The sequence below is a fragment of the Ornithodoros turicata genome, chromosome 3, assembly GCF_037126465.1.
Source record: "Ornithodoros turicata isolate Travis chromosome 3, ASM3712646v1, whole genome shotgun sequence".
Taxonomy (NCBI): Eukaryota; Metazoa; Arthropoda; class Arachnida; order Ixodida; family Argasidae; genus Ornithodoros; species Ornithodoros turicata.
The window spans coordinates 99,245,454-99,267,201 of record NC_088203.1 but is presented as its reverse complement, the minus strand read 5'-3'; the positions used below and the strand labels follow the sequence as shown (position 1 = coordinate 99,267,201).

The window sequence follows — 21,748 nt, the reverse complement described above, 5'->3', positions numbered from 1 at the left end:
AATCCTACTTTGGGATAACATATGGCGAACAGTATTTCGTCCTCAGTCTTTCGGCTCCCTCTGTGTTTCGTTTCGTCAGATGCGGCGAGTTATTCTTATTGGAGTTCTTCTTATTAGAGTATTCTTATTAGAGTTATTCTTATTCTTATTAGAGAACAAATTTTTTTCGTTGCCTCAACGTAGGATTCTGAGTAGTTCTTTATTCCGGTCTATACATGTATTGACGTATTTCAGACGACTATAATTACTACTAGTATAAGTCAGACGACAGGAATACATGAAAGAATCAACGGCAATCGAAATGACGCCCAAAATTTTAATGAAATATACGAAAACGTTTCCTTTGTGTTTGTAAAACGTGCACGCACAAAAAGAAAACGTGGACGGTAAGCCTATTTGGCCGCTTGCATGTGGAATATCTGCATTTTAGGGGTACATAGGAATCACGAAAAAAGAAAAAAAAGAAGAGGTAAAGACATCAGGGAGCCTTACCTGTCAGCCCTAGCAGCATCGATCAACATACGGAAGCGGCTGCCGGTTATTTTATTTGTAACTTTACTACAAACATTTTTGCTCTGCAGACGTTTTCGGCTGTTGCCGATACCACCTGTTCTCAACAGCCTTCGTCTTCGTCTGCCTTCGTCAGCCTGCGTCTTCGCCTTTGTAGTCTTGCTACGACACTCCTCCATGATTGATTAGTACTAGATGTGGTAAAGGCTCCGTCAATATGTCATCCTGTTGCCGATCATCTTCCTTGCCTCTTCGATTTTATATCCTTATATGGAAGGCGCTGAAAAAGAAGGAATAGGCAAGCTCCACATGTCTTACGCGAACACTGTGTTTGGATCGAGCTTTTGCGGATAGCAGCACCACCACTTATATCACCATTGCTGCTTACTTTTATTACGTACCATCATCGCTGTTTTCGGTCATTTGTAATCGATTAAGCTGTAAACCGGGCAATGTACCCAGTACCCTCACCTGACGAAGTCTGGAGCTCTTGTGATGACATGCTCGAACTCCGTGAAGGAGAGTTTCCCATCGTCATCGATATCGGCTTCTTCGAGAACTTTGTCCACCACTGTCTGAACCTCATCCGGTGTCAGCTGGTTCCTCGTCAGAGCTATGGTGGTCTTCTCTATATCCGTAGGGCCCAGCATTTGGTCTTCGTCGTAATCTATATTTGCGAGAGGTCATTAGGCAGTTCCGCTATTACATTGAGATATTAAACAACTGATAAACTTTATTTTATAAATGAACTGACCGTAAATCCGGAAAGCGTAGAAGACCTTGACATCACGGGGCGATGGCTCACTGAAGACTGAGAGCATGTCCAAGAAGTCATCGAACGTCATGTTTCCGCTGCCGTCGTGCGAAAACACCTTGCATATCCGTTGTCGGAACGGGTTCTCCTATAAGACAGAAACGTTTCCAATTTAACCCAAATTATGTGCCCTGTAAGACGTTTCATGTTAGAACCTACGATTTCACTGGCACTGTTTGGGCATCCATCGGGACGCTTAGTCATGTAGTACTATATGTAACTTTCCAGTACATATTCTTTATTCTGTTTTACATCGTAGTACAGTGGCGTTGCCGGGGGAGGGGGGTTCAAGTTCCCCTCAGAAGTCGCACCTTTGATAGTGCGTGTGGGTCACAGGGATGGGCATAAATACATTTTTTGAGTATTTAAATATAAATACAAAATACATTGTTGACAGGGGTATTTAAATACTGTTCATAAATAGTTTTCAACGTGAGTATTTAAATACAAAATATAAATACGGTATTTAAATACCGTAACTACTACCATAAATACTGCGAGGAAGATGTCATCTGGAATTACAGAAATAATGATGATCATAAGGACAAATCAGCAAGGAAGAATAGCATTTATTTGTTAGATTATCATGGCGATTTTAATATTAGAAATTTCTCGAAGACTGCTTCTTTTAGGCGTCTTCTGTTCGGCCGTACAATCAGATTCGCAAAGGAGAACAGCATCTCCACAGGTGCCGATGAACAAATGCTTGTACTAAATTTGACGAAGATGCTTCGTAGAACAATGTAATCGGGTAGTCACGACCGTTGTCCGCAACAACAGTGAAAACTCGCCATCTAAAATGGTTTGTCGCATGCGCATGCTAGCGCAAACCTGGCATAATTGCGCCCCAAACTCGCCCTTCTTCCCGAAAGGTCAAATGCAGGGCAACTTTAAGATATGAGTAAGTATATTCCGTATTTAAGAGTATTTATAAAGTATTTACAAGAATAAATACCCGAAAATTGGTATTTAAATATAATTATAAATACATTTTTCGAGTCTGTATTTAAATACAAAATATAAATACATGTATTTGTATTTTAAATAGTATTTTAATTACAATGTATTTAAATACTGCCCATCCCTAGTGTGGGAGAAGGAAGCGAAGGGGAAATTCCCCCCCCCCCCCCCCCCCCCCACACACACACACACCTCCGAAATATTTTTCGGGCTACGCAACTGTCGTAGTAGCAGAAGGGCGAGTACAGCTTGTACAAGTTCGTTATAATTTATTTTTTATTTTATTTATTTTTTCATAATTTATCCGGCACGCCGCAAGGAATATGTCAGCCATGTTCAGTGCATTTACTACATTTCTTGTGCCGGAATTCTTCGCGCAAGTCGAAGCGATTGAAGTTCAAAACCAGCATCTACTTTTCTTTTAATACCACACGTCTGTGGGAGTCCGGGATAGATACTTTCTAAAAATCACATTTAGATATCCTCCAACTCAAGCGTAACCTCTCCAAAACTTATTTGCATCTTATTGCCATTATGTCCAGTTGTCTTTCAGCACAGCCAAGCAGATGCTGTGACCGTCTGCTTCTAAGTTGTGCAGGCGACGGAGTCACTGTTTCGTCTGCTACGTCTTTGTGCAATGCGAGGGAGACGCTACACCTGCTATATCACGATTTTGCTGATACGCGGTAGCGATCCAGCGCGTTATCTCACGATCACGTGACAGACCTCGGTTGTTGGCAGTGCGGCGTCTCGTAGTCTCCTGTCGTAAGTGTAACGCAGTGTCCGGCGTTTTTGTGTGATACTTTGTGTGTGTGTGTCACTTTATGTGTGACTGACTTCTTTGAGGATCTCTGTCATCGCATGTTTGTGAAAGCATGGTATTGCGAGACTTCTCAAGACCGAGGTAGGTCCCGTCTTCTACGATAAGGCGAGTACTGTTCAAACACGGTTCAACATGGTTCTGAGTTCGCACTGACGCGTCGCGACAAGAGGGCATAGGAGACTTCGTTCTCTTAACCGTGTATTCACACGAGCAACATTCCCCCAGAAGCGGAAGACGCGAAAAGTGTCATAGCTTTCTGCTATTACGTGAGCGCGAGAGCTCAACGTCGTATCTTCAGGTACACTGCTAACCGTGGGTAATATCCTGCTACACAGCCACAAGATATTCCGTAGCAGACGACAGGAAAACACGCTGACGGTGTCGTCTGCTAAGTGTCGTCTGCTAAATGCGCAGTACGCCACTCCCGATATTCCGCACCGTGTGAATGCTCAGCATAACACGGGGCGGAACTTCGGCTCTGTGAGCAGTGTTTTCGCTTTTTCTTCCACTAGAATATTCCGTGAGGAAGTCGCTCGCGTGAACACACGGTAACGGTAAGTCTGTTATCATGACGTCATGGCAGAGTAGATACAGCATTCGTAGTACTCCTTCACGGTCGTGCTAAAAAGACTAGGAAGAAGGTATCGAAAGCAGCCACTAACAGCGCTATTTGAAGATATCCCTGTGTTTCGCGACACACTCTTTCTAGGCAGGTACCGACACAGTTCTCCCTGAAGTCGGCCCGGGACGCATAGTAACTCCCTGTTGTCCTCGCCCCTGCCCACATCTGTACGCTGCTCGTAGCCACAGCTGCTTCGCGGTGGTAGCGCATAACTATCATCGTCACGTGACTTTTATTTTGCCTTCTTCCTAATTATAGGCTAATGGTGATGACTATTCATATCGACACGGTTAGGCTATGGTATAGTTACGCTCGCAGCGCCTTCGACTACAATACTGCTGTTTTCCTTCTTCAGTTTCACTCAGCGTTCTATTATTCTCAGTTTTTCTTTTTTTTACATTTCGTTTTATCGATCGTTCAGCTCAGAGCGACGCTATATTGATAAATCTGTAAGATTATTTGAATAGCGAAAGGCAAACATGGAACAAAGTGATTTTGGTTTGATTCCTTTACGCTGTTTCTCTTTGCTTAAAAGTTAGGCCTTCAATTCAGTATTATTGAAGGCGAATAAGAGCTGGATTGCGCTGTGCACCCGGTCGATATGTAATTTCTGTGCGCTCGTGGCATTCGTGGCTTGATTACCTTGAGTTCGGGCATCTTTTCGATCTTCTCCATGGGCACGTCGATGGTGTGGGCTTCGTCTCCCGTCATCACTGCCGGCACCCTCTGCATGTCTAGCTCACGAAATCGCTTGTGCACTCTATCGGCGGCACGATAAAACGGGCTATTACTTTACGTAAATTAGGCAGCCTCTAAGTAATGGTGTGGCGTTGAATTAGAACATTGGAAGAGTGATGGCGCGCTAAAGCAAACACCACTTAGATAGAGAAAACCTGGTTACTCGCCGACGTGACGCAACGACTAAGAGTCAGCCAATCAGGATCGTGTTTTCAACGGCGGCGGCCAATCACGAACGTGCTTTCACCGGTCGTGGCCAATGATGACGAACCACCGTCGTCTGCGAGTGGTGATTGAACGTCGCGACCCCGCGTACTAAATAGGAAAACTTGGAAATAAAGCGCAAAACCGTCCCAATCTTTCTCAAAACGTATGGTCCCAAACTTTCTCAAACGAAACGTATGTTCTGGAAAACGTGTTGCACTTTTTGTCGAAATATTCGGGTCCTGCAGGTTCCAGGTAAGCCGCAATCATTTGCGGGTTCTTGAATTCGCACTACGGCGAATCTTAGTAGCAGACGAATTACGACTCTTAATGTCCACGTAGCGAAGGAGGGAGAGAAGGCAAGAAGCAGGCTTTCTGTATCTATAGGTTACTTTGGCTAAACTGTGCTGATAAAAAGAGAGAGAGAGTGAGAAAACGAAATGGAAGAAAACAAAAAGGAAGTGTCTTCAGGCGTTCTGCCAAACGCGTTTCAATGCAGTAGCTTTTATAGGACCATTTTTTCCTATCCCAATCCTTGACCGCTCGCACTCGTAACTCTTTCTTCTCCATAACGGCGGACCTACGCAGCTGCATGTCGACGTTGGTATGGCTTTAAAATATGAGTATTCAGGGCAGGCGGATGGCACGAGGCTATCTCTCCACTGACCTCAGGATTTCCTTTCTGGTGAAGTAGGTGCAGTCCTGGAAAATATGATGGCATAGATATTATATCCCGACGTCTAAGATCAAATCCGCGGATGGGCTTTCAATTCCACGTTTTACTTTTGTGCGTCTAGTTCAACAGGAAACTTAGGATGGCCTCTCTGTCTGACGCGCGTAATGAAGGTGCCGCCTGCTACGGTACTAGTACTATACTTTACTTGTTCTATGCTTTATTTCTGCTATGCCTGTGTTATGTATACGATCTCCTTCTGTTCTGTTCTAATGACATTTCAGTAACCTGTTACTTCGAGAGTATACTGATACGCTGTACGATGTATTTGCGCACCGCTACACTACTGTCACTTGTCTGTTACAATTAGAAATAGACAAATCAATTTATTTATTTATAACAAATACGTACATAAAGCGGCGTACATAAATGCATACGGCGTACATAAAAGCTTTTCCTCGGAAAATGTGTGTAAAATATCAAGTCTGTACGCTTATTTGCGCAGCGATTGTGTGTTTCGCGAAATTAACTTATAATATAAGCACTTCTGAGTGGTCACGGATGAGGCGACAGACGTTCAATATAATGATTTTCAACGGATCCCCTTTCAGGATTTTCAGGATGTCACTTGCACTGTCAACGGAAATAGGATACGCGGTTTTCATATCACATCTCGGCTACATTTCATACGGCAAGCACATATAGTCGCATTACGATCGTTCATAATTAGAACCCCGAGGGACCCATTTAGCTGGCGTGAACCTCGGGTGAACATATTTTCGATTGTGCTTTGACCAATCAGGTCTTTCCATATAGCGGCCACGCAATTCATTTATCGATTTGCCCTCGTTGAGCTCGCTCGTGAAAGGCAATGAAGGACACCGTTCTGGATTAGCTCCACCACTACACTGTTCCGACAGCCTGGTCAATACGCTTTGACCCTGCTATGCTGGGAGTTCAAGTTCAAGGGACATCCCTCGAGCTTCCTCGTCTCCCTATTAGTGAAGGCTGTGCCATCATTGCTTGGGTTTCAAATAAGGCAGAAGACAAGTTTGAGGTTCACCATGTGTATATTCCTGCACGGCCTAGCATCCGCGAATAAAGGGCACTATGCCTGAGTATGCCAAACAACGACCACGCGTTTGATTTGCCCTCTTACATGCCTAGTCACGTGGCCTCTCTTCTCTTTGCCTGCTCTCATGCGCAGACACACACTATCGTAGGGTATATATTGCGGTATATATATATTGCGGTATATATGCGGTATATATACACTGATTTAGCAGTGAGCGACGATAGAACAACAATATAATAATGACAGTTAATATAGTTAATAATAATAGTTATATATATGAGTGGGATGACGATGAAAAAGATGAGGCATACACACTCGCACACACACATTACATGACATGACGATAGAAGTGCACGTACGTACTAGGCCATATTCGCAAATGCACTGTGTGTTGTTGAATAGGTGTCGCTACAACAACAGCAACATAGATGAATGGATGATGATGGTGATGTGGGATGTTTCCCCGCGTTGAGTGCGGGACCCTAAAGATAACGTGCAGAAAACGTTGTTGGCACCGTTGGCATTGGCACCGTTGTTATCAGGTATGTGCGATGGAGTGTCTTACGTAAGAAGGTTTATTTCCATAGGTAGTCCTCCTAGGGGACACTATAGGAGGGCTAGGAAGAGACCTGACAAGGGGACAAATGCCGCGCTTGAATGCCTCATTTGCTGCTTATATAGTGTTAACAAAGTTCTTTCTCAGCTTTATGGTTTGCCATCTTGGCAGTTCTGACATCGTGGACTTCTCCCATCCAGACTATACATACTCCTTACGCACACATGCACGCACAGACAGACAGACAGAGCGCTCCGCCTTCGTCAGGACTCTCTATAGTCTGTCTTGGCTAGTCCTGATGAAGGCGGAGCTGCCGCCGGAACGTCGACGTACCCGCTTAACTTTCCACCTGTAAATAAATAACTTCGCCCCTTTTTCCTTACTTCCTACACCTTCGTTGTATGGGTCAGTGTACCGCCATAACGACGGGGGATGACCCACCACATAGTCATCCCAGTTCTTTCGGCGTATATACATATATATATATAGCTGAAATGAAAATTGAAACACAGACTGCGAAAGTACAGGAAGTAAGAAAAAAGGGGATAATTTATTTACATTTAAGATACTTGGAATGCTAAAAGGGTTGTCGATGTTTCGACAGTGGCACCGTCTTCGTCAGGACTAAAGATGCGTAGCTGATTACACATTTCTTAAGTAGGTTTGCTACATGACGTCATAATCCGATTATGACGTCATGTAGCAAATTATCCCCTTTTTTCTTACTTCCCGTACCTTCGTAGTCTGTGTTTCAATTTTCATTTCAGCTACATATATTCGCGGTCGTCCGAACCCCATTCACCAAGCACATATATATATATATATATATATATATATATATATATATATATATATATATATATATATAAATTTCGCTGAAATCACGTTCCTGCAAGGAAGGGAAAGTGGAGTTTCTCATCAACTCTCACGAAGCTTTACGATGGACCTGAATGTTTCATGACCTTCTTTCCACTATGCGAATCTCGCCTGGTCAGGTTAACCTTCACACGTGCGACGTAATTTCTGACTCACCTGGTAATCTTCGAGCTGCTCCTCGGTGAATGTAACCACCTTGTTACCCATACGGAGAGTGTACGGAGAACTACGTATTCTTCTCGGGCGGCACTGGATCCGCGCTGAGGGCGCGGTTCGCCGACGTTGACATCCGCTTCATGAAAGATGCAAGCGGATGGATCGATCTGTTTTCGCGGGATGTATTTTTTTTCTTCTCTCTTTCCTGCGTTGTGTGGAGCTATTAAGTGGTCGTGGTGTATAAAGTATGCTAACTAAACTGCGGTTGTTGTGATTTACCGCGGAGTGATTGAACGGCTGGCTTGCCGGATAATTGCGGCCGGTGCGGGGAGAATTTGGTCGTACGCGTTCTTCTGTCAGAATGTGTGCAGATGGATGGTTTGTAGAATTTGGCTGCGCGCGTGCTTGTGTCAGTATGTGGTTAGAGGGGCGGCGTATCCCATAAAACACTGAAGTAATGCGCAGGTAGGCTCCACCGACGCACACAGAGTCTCAAAGAGAACGACCGATTGGAGCGCTATGCAGGCACTTTTCTGGCACGGCTGCTACTTCCAGCATACCCGAATCACGGATACGGTGTAGTTGAGACCGTCGTCTGATTTAGTGCGTGTATGTGTGTGTGTGTGTGGGGGGGGGGGGATTGCCGACACATATCGGTAGTCGGGAGTATTGGAGTCGAAAGAGCCGATTCTTGGCACTCGTGACGTCATCCCCATGGCAGTGAACCCCGTTCTAAAATTCGAGGATCCAGCGTGCTCGAGAGTGGATTCCCAGTGAGTCTTCCCTCCATGCGGGTCGCAGGTAGAGATGCAAAATTTCCGGAAATTTCGAATTGCTCGAAAAAAAAAAAAAAACGTTTTTCTTTCGTTTTTTTTCCCCCGAAAAATTGGAAAAATGGAAACAAACGCAGTTACTGCTGAGTCGAAGCATTGCCGGCCAAGCCACAGCATACAACTATACGCATAAATGCAAATCAGATCATCCCATGGGACTGCTGTCTACTCGGCGATAGGTGATTGGAACAACCCGTCCACTCCGACCAGAACTCCGACATTATGTGAACGCGACGGCGATCGCTTGGAGCAGCCAGACGGAGCTCTTAAGTTGGTGGTTGTTGGCGGATTAGAGGCACCCAAGGCACTGTTCGCGAGTTGGAACGCATCGAAGGCACGAAAATTTACAGAATTGAATTTTGTCGCCTCGAAATTTTGCGCAATTTTTCTGGAGACGAGGAAAAAAACCGAAAAAAGTTTTTTTTCCCCAAAAAATTTCCGTTTTTTTTTCCGGGGCTTCGAATCTCTAGTCACAGGAGTCGATGACGTACGATGACTCTCATACGTCACGACTCCGCCTCGCGGGTCGCGTGAGTTGAATAAACGAACACAGCCTCAGGAACCGCTGACGTTGCGGAAGCAATCGCTAAAAAAACGCAAGGAACCGTAGTACCACGCGGCTAGCAGTGGGGCCCGAAAAGTGATCCGTAAACCAACACGTTTAAGCTGCCGAGGCACACCACTATACGCGTTTGAATACTCGGGGTCACTTGACGTCTTATACACAGCACTGTCGAAAGCTAGGCCTAGGAATTTTAACTTGAGACTTTACGGAGGACTTGAAATGTTGCATCGCGGGTCAGCGTTTAAAAAAACGAGGGACAATTTTAGATCTGTTCAGTCTTGCCACAGAAACTGTACCGTAGTCTTCAAATACATTGAACACGGCTCCTAGAGAACTCATTTAGGACAAGCCACAGTTGCCTCGCGGCGCTAACACAGAATAAGAAAAAATCGTCTAGAACATCTGTTAGAGTTAGTTTCCCTTTCACTCAATCGGGACTTATCCAGCTTCAGCCAGAACCTGCCGTGTCTCAGCCATTCTTGAAACTCCAAGACAGCGACGAAGGCTGCGAGCAAACAGGCTCCGAAGGGTAGTTAACGATGTCGTGGAAATCCTGAATAGGATTGGAAGGCTGTAAAGCGCAGTCTCCCGCACGAATGCTGTGTGAACTGCAAGAAGGAAGCGCTGATCACAGTCCCATCCTAAGCCAGAAAGATGTTCAAATAGCGGGGCGCCGTCGCTGTGCTTTGGCTTCAAGGTGCGCGAGTCCAGCGTAGTCCATGACCACGCCAAGGAAACGATGGAAACGTACAGGCTCAAGCTTCTTTGCGCCACCGACCCACAGAGTAAAATTTGTTATAGCCTTGCGTGTGAACGGGAGGTCGACGCACTTTTCGGGCGAAAGGTCCATCCCAACTTGCATGAGGTACTTACGGATGCAAGCGGTGCTGGATGGCAGGGCGTGATTTTGCTACCGTCCAAAAGTCAACGTCATTTGCATACACGGAGAACGCCACTCTGCGAGGACTTATCGATTTTAGGCCCGCCATCACCACATTAAAAAGTGTGGGACTCAGGATACTTCCTTGCGGAACTCCTTAACAAATATTATTCTTAGGGCATTGGACTTGCGATGTACGGACAGCGACAGTTCAGTCCCCTGTCGAGGCAAGAGCCATTTCACATCCTCGATTTCCGAGAACGCGGGTGGCGAAGAATAGCTAGTACCTACCTGAGTGCATCTCTACACTGCTAATATGTAACACTTCGTAAAGAAGAATCCTTTCTCCACCTCCTACGACGCAATGTTGCCCGTACACCCTCGCTTCTCTTCAAGATGGGTCGGCTAAATTCATCAAACTGCTATGTCTGTGGCGTGGAAGCTGACATCCCACACCAGGGAAGCCAGCTGCGAGAGCACTCCACAATACCGTATACAACGATTGCTCACGAATGATGTGAGCACGCAGCACGGCTCTCACTGCCTGGAAGAGAGTCATGCTCCCACCATCTGCGTCACCGAAAGCCACCCCACACCGGCGAATCCATAACTGGAAATTTATTTCAGTGATCAACAATGACAACTGCTTCCGCTCTGTATGCGAACGCCGGCAGGAGCTCCAAGTATACCTTGTGAGCGATATAAGCCTGGTCCGCGAATATAGTCGTTCAGAAGATCAAGATCATGAGGTCATGATCTTGTATGGCTACCTGGAGGATGGGACAAGTCATGCTTGAGACATACTAGCGTTATAAAATTCCATCCAGCTTCGACGGTTTGCAGACTGTATCATGTACCATGGGATGTGCGGACTCTATCTGCATTTTCACTTCGTGTACTGCACCTATAGGCAAAGAAGACGATCACTTGGGTGTGCTGGGTTCTGAAACTTTCCGTTCTCTCACGATTTCGCGGAGACAAACGAGAGAAGGCGAAAAATCTAAAGTGTAATTTATTGGTTAAAATAAGGTCTCTATAAGGTCATACTTTCTTATGCGCTGCGGGGCTGGACGAAGTGTTATCGGTAGGTGCCCGGAAATTAAGGCACTAAAAACGATGGAAATAGGCATGCATTTAGGCCCTCAAAAACGCCAAAATAGGCAATACAATGCAAAAATATGCACGTTAATTTGGTACGCTCTTTGGCTTTGTCAGTGTTTCAGAATGCTGCATCCAGGAAAACGCGTGCTCATTTAAAGGCTACGGTACAGTACAAGCTTTGACTTATTGTACATGAATGCTGAGGCAGCCTACAGGACTTGAAGAATACTTTTATTTCGCCGACCTCGACGATCTTGAAAGGCCAAGAAAGGGCAAATCTTTTGATCAAATATGCATGAACCCTTAGCAAACCAAGGTACTGAAGGAAACCAAACGTAAAAAAAAAAGAACAAAAGGCACAAACACGCAGAAACGAAAAGCAAAATGCCGTACTCAACATGAGCCTGAAAGGCGCACTCGCACTTTCACCCTCAAGAAAGGTTATTACGGCATCTAAAAATGCTAAAGAAGGCAGGCAGCCCCGAAAATGTCGCATGTAGGCGTTTATAGGCTTTTACCCAGTAAACCATTAATCCCTCCAGGACATCTCCACATGGTCGCTAACGTCCTGAATATCCGGATATCCATGCGATGCTCATGTGACGTCCCAGAACGACATTCGCGTTTCGGTTTTACTCAGTAAATACCTGATGTCCCAGGTACGTCCGCAAGATATCGCGCTTTGGATGTTTGGAAGGAAGAAGCAACCTGCAGATCCCAGAGATATCCATGGATTGAACGTCACAGGAACGTCGCCAGGACGTCGTTTGGAGATATACGGAACAACAACAACAACTTTATTTTCGGCCTTGGAGAGTGGGGAGTTTCATCGCAACAGGCGATACTCTACCCCAGTGCTTGGTGGAATGGGGGGAATAAAATAACGTGCCCCTTTACAATAACGATCGAAGTCCGATGGTGTCCAGAAATGTCAGAAGAGCTTTGAGCGCAGAGCGTTGCTGGGCTGGATTGGGCCAGGGACCAAGCAATTTCGGTAGTGAGAAAGGGCGAGAGTCCAGCTGACGGAGAGACTCGGAGAGTGTGGTTCGGGAAGGTTCGTAGTGAGGGCAATGAAGAAGAATGTGCTCCAGATCCTCAAGAGCACCACAATGGCAGCAGGTGGGAGAATCAATTTGTCTCAAGCGGTACAGCGACGTACAGGCAAATGCCTATATTTTCCGGGTCCTAGTTATCGGTCTAGTCGACGAGGGAAATCGCCCGATGCTACCAACACAGTAATCAAACTAGGGGATTCGTGCCCGGGAAGTCTGCACAACAGCCCAAGGGAAACCTGAGACGGTACTTGGAGCTGCAAGGGGAGAAAGCTCAACAGGAAAGGGAAAAACACAAACATCTCCGTCTTTGTGGTTTAATCAACTTTTATTCGTATCTATACACCAGTATACAGAGTTATCAGTACATATTAGTTTCAATCCACTGGAATCAGTTGGGCAGCAACATGGAATCTAACTCACCATGCCGTTTGTGTCGGACGACGTCGCGCATGCGCGGAAGAGGGAGCTATGTACAATGACCGAGCCGTGTCGGTTGCCTGGTTCCCAGCTACATGTTGGGTATTTTGATACATGTATTCGTGTTTAAATATGTGTAGACACCGTGTACCCTCTGTACAGTTTCTACAGTAAGTGTACGGAAACGGTCGCGGCACTTTTTGTATATACCTTTCACACAAAGGAGGTTTTCAAGGGCTTCACATTTCCAGCTTGCGACGAGCCATCCGAATTCGTAACGTAATATTCGTTTGGTACGTTACGTACGTGTGGCGAAACGTTTTAAACAGCGACACATTTTGTTTATTGCGTGATCCCCTCAACTGAGGGCTGTAGGCGCTTCACAGAAAGCAGGAGACTCCGCGAGTTTGTGTTGTAAATAATGGGACGCGTTAAGTACAGTGTTGTACGTTGCTATTAAGTACTGTTAATTGCTAATGATGTACGAAGTATTCCATAATAATTACTCTCGAAACTCGCTTTCTCGCTCGATGAATTAAACGGGAATGCGAGATAGATACATACAAAACAGATAAGATTACCACCAGCTAGCTTGCTACTTCTCTATCCTCTAGATAAGACACGTTCATCGGATGCTCGGTTCCAAAGTTGACGTTGGAGAGAGACTTCTCTTCTCACGCAAATAATGTTCCGAACCAAAGATACGAGGACTATGCTTTCTGTGACGCACCCTGTAGTTCAAAGAAGAGGAAAAAAGAAAAAAAAAAAAAAGAAGAAGAGAGAGAGAGTGAGGGCACGGAATCTGACATTGTGCCTGACAACCTCCCTACAACGTCCCTGCAGTCGTTGACGCCGCTCACTATCACAATCGAGAGTTGTGGACGAAGAGATTGGATGGGGAATAGTTGGGAACGAGATCCTACCACTCGTTGTACAGACTGTGTCGAAGGGAACGCTACGAATCTACGCGAAATGGCACGTGAGAAAACGTCGCAGTCGCTACACCTACGGTCGCTATCCACACACACTAAACTACCACAAAAATATGAAAACACTCAACCGCGGAACTGAAGCGTTATGTAACATAGTCTGTTATGTACAGCCCAGCGAAAGGAGCACCTGTCAGCGTATGTGTGTGTGGGTGTGTGTGTGCGTGCGTGCGTGCAGGGAGAAGTGCGTGTGCACATTTTTGCACGCATGTGCGCACATGTTCTGCGACTGGGGAAAAAGCCCCCTAGCTGACTTTCTCGATCATGCTTTACGCTCCTTGTTTACATTTAAAAGTCGTTGTGAATAGCGCGCCATCTCGTGACACTTGAACTGGTGGAGCTGAAAACAGAAAAGAAAAAAAAAAAGAAAGAAAGAAAACAAAAGTGCGACGAACCACGCAATCGCCTCCATTTCGTTTGCGGCCTTTATTTTTTTCTTTTTTGTTTTATTCCTGCCGAGGTGTCCCAGACAAATATGACTATTCTTTTATGTAACATCTTCCCCGTATTGTGGGAACAGAATATTTCTAGGCTAACTCTGCTCCATCTGTATAAAAAAGATAATAAAATGGCTGAAGTTATTGGAAAAATAAAAATGTAACGTTTCTGACTGGATCGGTGACAGGCCATTAACGAAACCGAAACCGATATGACGTAGCAATGAACCCCCTTTGTTTTAATTGCGTATGTACATGCGCGCACCGTCATCGACTGTGAAGGCGCCACCGAACACTCCCTGCGCGCTCGACAGGTGGCGCAGCTTATTATTCCGAGTCACGAGGCTCTGTTCACGAGGGCTGCTCTCTCGGAGCACGATGTGAGTGGTGCGCGGCGGCAGCTCAGCCGGCGCAGGATCATTTTTTGCTTGAATACCAGAGTAGTACGGGGTCTTATTTTTGCCTTTCCTATAGTATGATAGGCTGCAACATTTTTACGGAAGAGGTTCGTTATTCAACAAAAAAAAAAAAAAAAAAAATAATAATAATAAATCTCTATATCAGAACCAAGGCCGTCGTAGTGTTGCTCATGTCACTTCGTTACATACATGCAGATTAACGAATGCATTGTGTGAGTAGTACACTTAAATACATGGACGTGGAAAATGCACTTCCACGCGAGAGTCATGAAAATAAGGGGCTTCGCCGTACGTGTCACTACACTAGGATCCGCTGTGTTTATTCACAGCAGGTTAGCTTGACTATTATCACTAAAGCGCACTGTGGCGCTGCGCAATAAAGGGCTGGATTGATGCTGGCAATTCTCCGAAACGGAATGAAGAGGATACGGGTACGACCTTCGACTACGTGGTTTACCTTTCATGCGGATTTTAAATATTGATGATGTTTCCCGCTTAAAACAAACAAACAAAGCAACAATAATAAGTAGGCCAATTGGGCGATGCGTACCGATGTTTTTCCACATATTCAGACCACAGACTACAACATTGGAAACGCACACAACATGTTTCGAGAAGCAAAGTACATTTCATTGCTGCTATCTGCGTAGTACTCGTTTTTCATTTTTATGCTTCTACTGTGAGGCTTTAATGCCCGTTTTTTTAAAGCTATTTTTTCATCAGCTAAAAAAGAATCTAATCAGTTATGTGCGCGTGTTTAAAGCGTTTATTGATTTATCACTAAAGCCAACCACGCGACATTGCATATACAACATGCTGTGCATAGGTGAGGATCATATGTTTATTTTGCGACTTCTACTCATTAAAAGAATGAACAAACAGCAAAACTCTAAATTACCGTCAGATTCGAAACCAAATAAAATCTGTAGGTGATAAACGACTGGATATTTGCGCTAGTCGCGATATTTTTTTTTTGCTGTGTATTCTAGAACGCATTAGAAAACTTTTAAATGCTACGCGTAAATCAGGTGGTGTAATTACTCTATTTCAGCGCCGTTATAACGTGTAGCTTGCATAAGTGTACATACGTGATGGTATTAGGGAATGATGGCTTCTGATGTGGACCGACCTAAACGTGTACGTAATGAAACTCTGTCTCGGGTTATTTTACTTGTGGATACTCAAACTTTCGTGCGGTTCACCTACAGATTCTCTATTTGTTTAGGATCTGTCTATATGCTTCAAGGAACAGTCACCGATTGAGAGTTTATTCGCCTACACGGGATATGCATCCTTTTTTTTTTTTAGTCAAGTCACATAACGACAAAATAGTTTTGCAGGGGTAACAAATGGTCTGTTATTTTGTAGGCTTTCGCGATAGTATCTTACATCCTCTGCGCTTGCATATTTGAGTTTTTTTTTTTCCTCTTTGTGTGAACGCGCCAAATGACAACGATCTACTGTATCAATGCCAGCCACCGATTACGAAACCCTGTGCAGCAGCAGCGCTGACCTCGCGTTGTCGCTTGTTGCGTTTGTTTCAGACTTTCAGTCAGTTCACTTTAGCTTATAATATAGTAAGTAAGAAAACACCGTCATAAGTATAATTATCGTTGTAGTTGCGAGGTGTCAGATTTTCAACTGAAACACTGACATACCGCACGACATATCTTTCAACTTCTGATTTTGCTGCATCCTGCCGCTGTCGTCTGCTAACTTGTGCGTCGTCTGCTTCCTGAATAGATCGCTGCGCATTGATCGACAGTAACCCAACGGTGTCGTTATTAGAATTAATGCACTGCAATGCACGCAGCGAATATACAACCGGCATGGTTATCTTCAGCCAATAAAAATGACGCGACATACATCTGCGCGATCAGCTGTCATACGTCACGTAATGTTTATCTAGACCGCATGGTCGGCACAGTGCAGTAGATCGTGTTAGATACGACTTCATTTTACTAATTTTGTTCCTGGTTTTGATTTTGAATGTTATCACCATTTTCATCTCATCTCGAGCTCGCATCTAGCTAGAATGAGCGATGCCATGTGACTGGTGGTCACGTGACTGAGACACGCCCGTCCATTGACCGAAGCACCATCATTCAGTTAATTTTCTAAAGCCTAGAAGAAGATCGTAACAATTGATATTAGCCTCTGACTTTCTAGGTACGTGTACTCATATTGAAGAACAGCAACTTGATTGTTACTAATGATCACAGATGGTAATGCTGATATCTTCTTACAATAGCGTTCGTTGATGCAACCTTCTAGAATGTGATAACACTCTTCTGTTACTATATGTAAATCTCGCGTATAGATAACGGATAAATCATGACAAGACATGAAGAGGAAGATAAGCAATAGGGAGGGATAAAGAAATCGGGAGTATATCGTTCTTGTTTCCGCCTGCTCCACCTAAAGGCACATCCCAACTTGCCTAAGTCAGCTTCGCGAAGTGTCCAAGCGTAGAAAGGCACACTCCATTTCTAAAATACGCTATTGATATATGTATATCTCTTATATATATATTTATATATGTATGTATATATTTATGTATATGAATATAGGAGAGTCGAACCAACGCACTGCTACACGCGAAGCGAGAACTTTATCTTGTGCGGGTTATGTTTCTTGTCCTACTTCACGAACGTTGACACATTGAATGGAACTTTATGTACAGGGCTAGAGGTGAATACGCGCACGCGTAGACTTATAAATGTAGGCATATTTATGTATAAGTGTCAGACAACCTGCGATTGCGACGGCCCTTTGTGGAGCGTGTCTTATGGGGTTTGACATGTACGTACATAAATGTAGTTTTGCGGCTATAATGGAACTGTGGTACAATATTACGGCAATAACGGGCTCTGTCTTCGGACGCAGGTTTGGTTTGTAGCGCCTCTGTTAACTATTCATGAATGGGTCCTCAGCAAAAGCGTCTATTGTTTTTGTAGGCAAGCGGACGACATTGAAATCTGAACAACATCGAGCGAGACTTATGAAATGGGTTGCCTTCACGCCACCAACTGTCGTGTTTGATAAAATTTTGTCCTAAAGCAGCAAAAAATGCTTTGCAGAAAAAGAAAAAAAGGAGGAAAGAAAGGAAAAAGGCAGAAGGAACAGTCCGCGAATTGAGTATACAGGCGCATTTCACTGAAAATGGCGGGACTGTTTGTGTGGTCTGGCAGCAGCGGAGGAATGAGTCTGAGCAGACGACAGAAAGAAAAAAACAAGATGCTGTATGCTTGGATCATGATGATGATAGAGAGGAGAGAAGAAAATGGAGACGTTGTAAGCTTGGAAACGAGGTGCATTATGAGCCGTTTCCCGACAGACAAAGCAATTTTTTTGTGTATGGTGCCATGTGATGTCGAATGTCATCCATCGACGTCTGCTTTACTGTCGTCTGCAATGAAATGCCATCCTCATAGAGAGGAACTCTCTCTGACATGTTATTTTGTGGATTGAAAAAAAAAAGTAGCTTGAGCATCCCTGTTTCCTTCATGTCTTCGTTGCTATTAATAGCTTTGACTATCCCAGGATCGTGATTTTCTACAACTTAATGCCTCCAGTGCTCTCAACGCGTGTAGCCTTGACCCCGTGACACAATAAAGCAAGTACAACGCACATTTACATAAACGTCATATCAACTTGCCAAATGGTAATGTTGGTATTGTGATAATTCACCTATTTGGACTTCTATTCACTTACTTTTGCTACAATTGGATAGTCTTTAGATTCTGCGCGGCTTTTTTTTTGCCAACATTCACTGAGGCTCGTTTCTCATATATTTGCTCGCACAACAATTGAAAGGTACAGGACACGGAACTTCAACCACGCACACCATAATACATGTAGAGGAGTTAAAGAAAGAGAGAGAGAGAGAGAAGGAAAGGTTTGACCGCCCGTCTCACGCGGTGCACGCAAAGCGCACCCACATCGTCAAGTGCGCGACATCGCCGATATGCGTACATCGCTTTGAACAGAGCAGGAAACTATGGTACAGTGCAGAGTGCCAAACGAGGGGCCCCAAGAACGTGTCTCTGACTGCGCCTTGCCGTAGTCTGTACGTCGGATATGCTGGGTACGCGTATTCAATATTTCAGTTTATTATTTCACACATCTCTCTTTTGAATGATTAGGTGTGCGAGGGACAAAGCAGCGTGGACGCACCGGTTCATCTGTCTGGTGTTTTTTTTTTTTTTTCTTTTCGGTGAATTTTCGGTCGATATCGGTGGTGTGCAGTGGTCCACGTTTGGAAGAAAACTGAACGTGGTTGAGAGCGTCCATCGGTCTGGGTTAGTTCCCTTGCTTGTGAACTGTTATTTCGGGTATCTTTCTCTTCGTTTTTTTAGTAAGCTTTGCCGTTTTGTTCGTAAGGTTCATAATTGCGTCGATTGCAGCATCGTGCGAGACACCTAAGAAGTTAACATTCATTATCGACTTTCACATGTGTTCGCACATCCACTGAATCTGCCATCACTCTTTCCATGACGTGGAAGTGCAACATGCAAAAAGAATGTGTGACGAAGGACGCGCATACATTTGGTGAAACTACACATCCTTCCAGCTAAATAACGCAGTGTCGCGCGTGGAGCCGGTAGCGAATCAGCGCCATGCCGTGTCATTTCTCATCCACATTCAATGTTCTTCGCTTGTCTCGAGTAAGAATACATGCGTGAACCGCATTGGAAATGCGCGTGGACCGCGTAATCGTACACACACGGCACCACAGCGTACGCAGCATTTTTCTCCAGGACTAGGGAAAAGTACTCCAAATCTTCGCAGCGCTGGCACTGGTCACGTGGGTTACGAAAGCAACAACGCAGACAATGCAGGTCATTCGCATCGATTTACAATCTGTACAATCTACAAGACGGATCCTTCGCTGTGTTAGGCGTAACGAATTTGAGCGCCACGAGACATCGGCCGTGACGGCTTCTGTCTGAGTTGTTGCTTCATCGTTTGCTACTATGTACAATCCACCAAGCATACAACGTGTAGCGTGTATCTGCCGGTTACTAGCAAGCAAGTGGGATCTGGAAGTACACAGAGAACAACGGGGTTGGAGCAATAGCCACGTGTAACGTTCACGGCTGTGATAAACGTAATCTGAGATTGATCTCGCCTCAAACATTCGGAACAAAACCACGCCCAATACCATTGCTAATCCGTACCCGAGTCGTCACACGGTACCACATGAAAGTGGACTTTATACATAGAGGGTACCTTCTACGTTGGCGCCTCAAAGGAACGCTGTATGTCTATGTACATCACAGGTGGGTACCCATAGTCGTGATAACGGAGACAGTCTTGCCTACTCCGTCGACCCCTAAGTACCCCTATCAGCACCTGAAACCACTCAGTCAGGACGTGCTAGCTAAGTTAAAAAGGCTTTCATACTTGCTACATGATGCTGTACTGTCTTTTTTTTTTTTACACACTGAGAGCAATAGTGGAATGATAGAGAGAATGGTAGAAAGGCAGTAACACTTTACGTCAAGTACCACAATCTTATATCGCTTGTATAGACGCTCTATGTAGGCTAAAAATATAGCTCGATAGCTGTTATCTCTAATATGTACATAATCGGCGGAGATACGCGTCTGATCGACAGTTAGCTGTGGCTGATAGCCGTTGTCGTTCCAACGGAGGTGCAGTTATCGCAACACCACAACCGTTACAAGTACTGGACGTAAGCACGGCCCGTTCTCGGTGCGGGCCGAACAGAAGTCTGTTTTTTCACGTACAACCTATAGCAACACTTGGGCTCACCCGTGGCAATGCACGCGAGCTCCAGGTGTCCCTTAAAAGTATACAACGACTGTTCGGAATCGTCAAATTATTTCTGCAAGAAGTTCACGACGCAGTATCTCCCGTTAAACAAAAGGCAGCGTGTCTGAGGTACAAAAATGGCGCTTTGTTTCCGAAGATTGTGCTCCCGTGTCATTCGCCAGAGTGTCTCTACTCTACCTATTGGTGTTCTCTTGATTTCTCCCTCACAAACGTTGTATGATCCCCACCTCTCACATTGTCGGTGTCATTCGTCATCAAAAGCTACTACCGCAGTTGACTGTGTCGCGTCACACGTAGGATATTGGGAGGGACTGTCACGAAAGTTTCGTTACAGTCCCTTTCGTTGCGTGTTGGGAAATCGTGTGGACGTACTATGTTGCAGTACCCTCCCGGTACCGTAAGAGCATCGTTTCCACAGGCGAGAGAGTTCAGGCCTTTACGTAGGGTACACCTTTCAGGAAGGCGATGATTCGCTGACAGCTGAGTACCTCGTACTCGAGGATAAGCGAGCAGGCGATGAAGACGAAGTAGAGGAAAAACATGACGAGGGCGAGTCCCACGTTCATGCGCCAGTGGAAAATGGCGATTGTGACGATGACGAAGATGAGCATCATGAAGAGGATAAAGATGGAACAGGCCATGCCCGTGCTGCTCACTTTGACAGGCCCAAAAATCATGCAGGACAAAAGCCATGGCAACGGAAGCCTGCAAAGATGCATTCATGGATGAGCGTCACAGAAGTACAGTAAGCTAACTATAGGAAAGCCCTTCGAAGGGCAGTTACAAGTGCGTGGTTGGCTCAACAATTCGTGGTTAATCGTGGGTGCCTTAAGCTTGAACGTGAACTATGGTAACCATACGTGAACGATTCACAAGAATAATGTAGGCACTGTGTTAGCTTTGCTTCTTCCAATGCTAATAAATAATAATAGTAATAATAATAGTAGCAATAATACTAACAATAATAATAATAACAATAATAGTAACAATAACTCGTGGTCTCCCGTCGCGAGACAACCATGACCTGACGAGCAATCTTTTCTTCTTCGGGCAAAAGTATCTTCCTTTTGCGTCTTTTCCTAGCTCTCGCTTACTAAACGCAAGCCCTCCTTCCATGGCATATATGCACCATGTTCACGCATATCCTATCAAGGTAACCCCAAATAATAGCAATGGGTCGTCTTCCGATACCACGCACTTCCCTTCCCCAAAATATAGGACACGTTGTAATTTGAGGATCCCATAC

General features: G+C 44.9%; 2 protein-coding genes and 1 long non-coding RNA gene across 4 annotated transcripts in view; 1 reads left to right on the top strand and 2 right to left on the bottom strand.

Annotated features, from left to right (window-relative positions):
* Positions 1 to 527: 527 nt before the first annotated feature.
* LOC135388965 (calcium and integrin-binding family member 2-like) lies at positions 528 to 8,137 on the bottom strand. Its single transcript, XM_064618856.1, has 6 exons — positions 8,008 to 8,137; positions 5,339 to 5,373; positions 4,372 to 4,489; positions 1,265 to 1,412; positions 982 to 1,177; positions 528 to 790 (listed from the first exon to the last, which is right to left on the bottom strand). The coding sequence occupies exons 1-6, from the start codon at positions 8,056 to 8,058 to the stop codon at positions 769 to 771; spliced, it is 570 nt and encodes a 189-aa protein (XP_064474926.1). The 5' UTR covers positions 8,059 to 8,137; the 3' UTR covers positions 528 to 768.
* The window catches only part of LOC135388966 (uncharacterized), a 162,962-nt gene continuing 144,246 nt past the window's right edge, over positions 3,033 to 21,748 (top strand). The window contains exon 1 of the long non-coding RNA XR_010421551.1: positions 3,033 to 3,188. This is a non-coding gene — a long non-coding RNA (uncharacterized LOC135388966). The remainder of the gene's footprint in view (positions 3,189 to 21,748) is intronic.
* LOC135388964 (sodium/potassium/calcium exchanger Nckx30C-like) overlaps positions 12,748 to 21,748 on the bottom strand; it is a 174,711-nt gene continuing 165,710 nt past the window's right edge. For both annotated transcript variants that reach the window (XM_064618854.1, XM_064618855.1), the window contains one exon: positions 12,748 to 21,207. In XM_064618854.1, the coding sequence (XP_064474924.1) occupies positions 20,931 to 21,207 (277 nt within the window). In that variant the 3' untranslated portion in view covers positions 12,748 to 20,930. The remainder of the gene's footprint in view (positions 21,208 to 21,748) is intronic.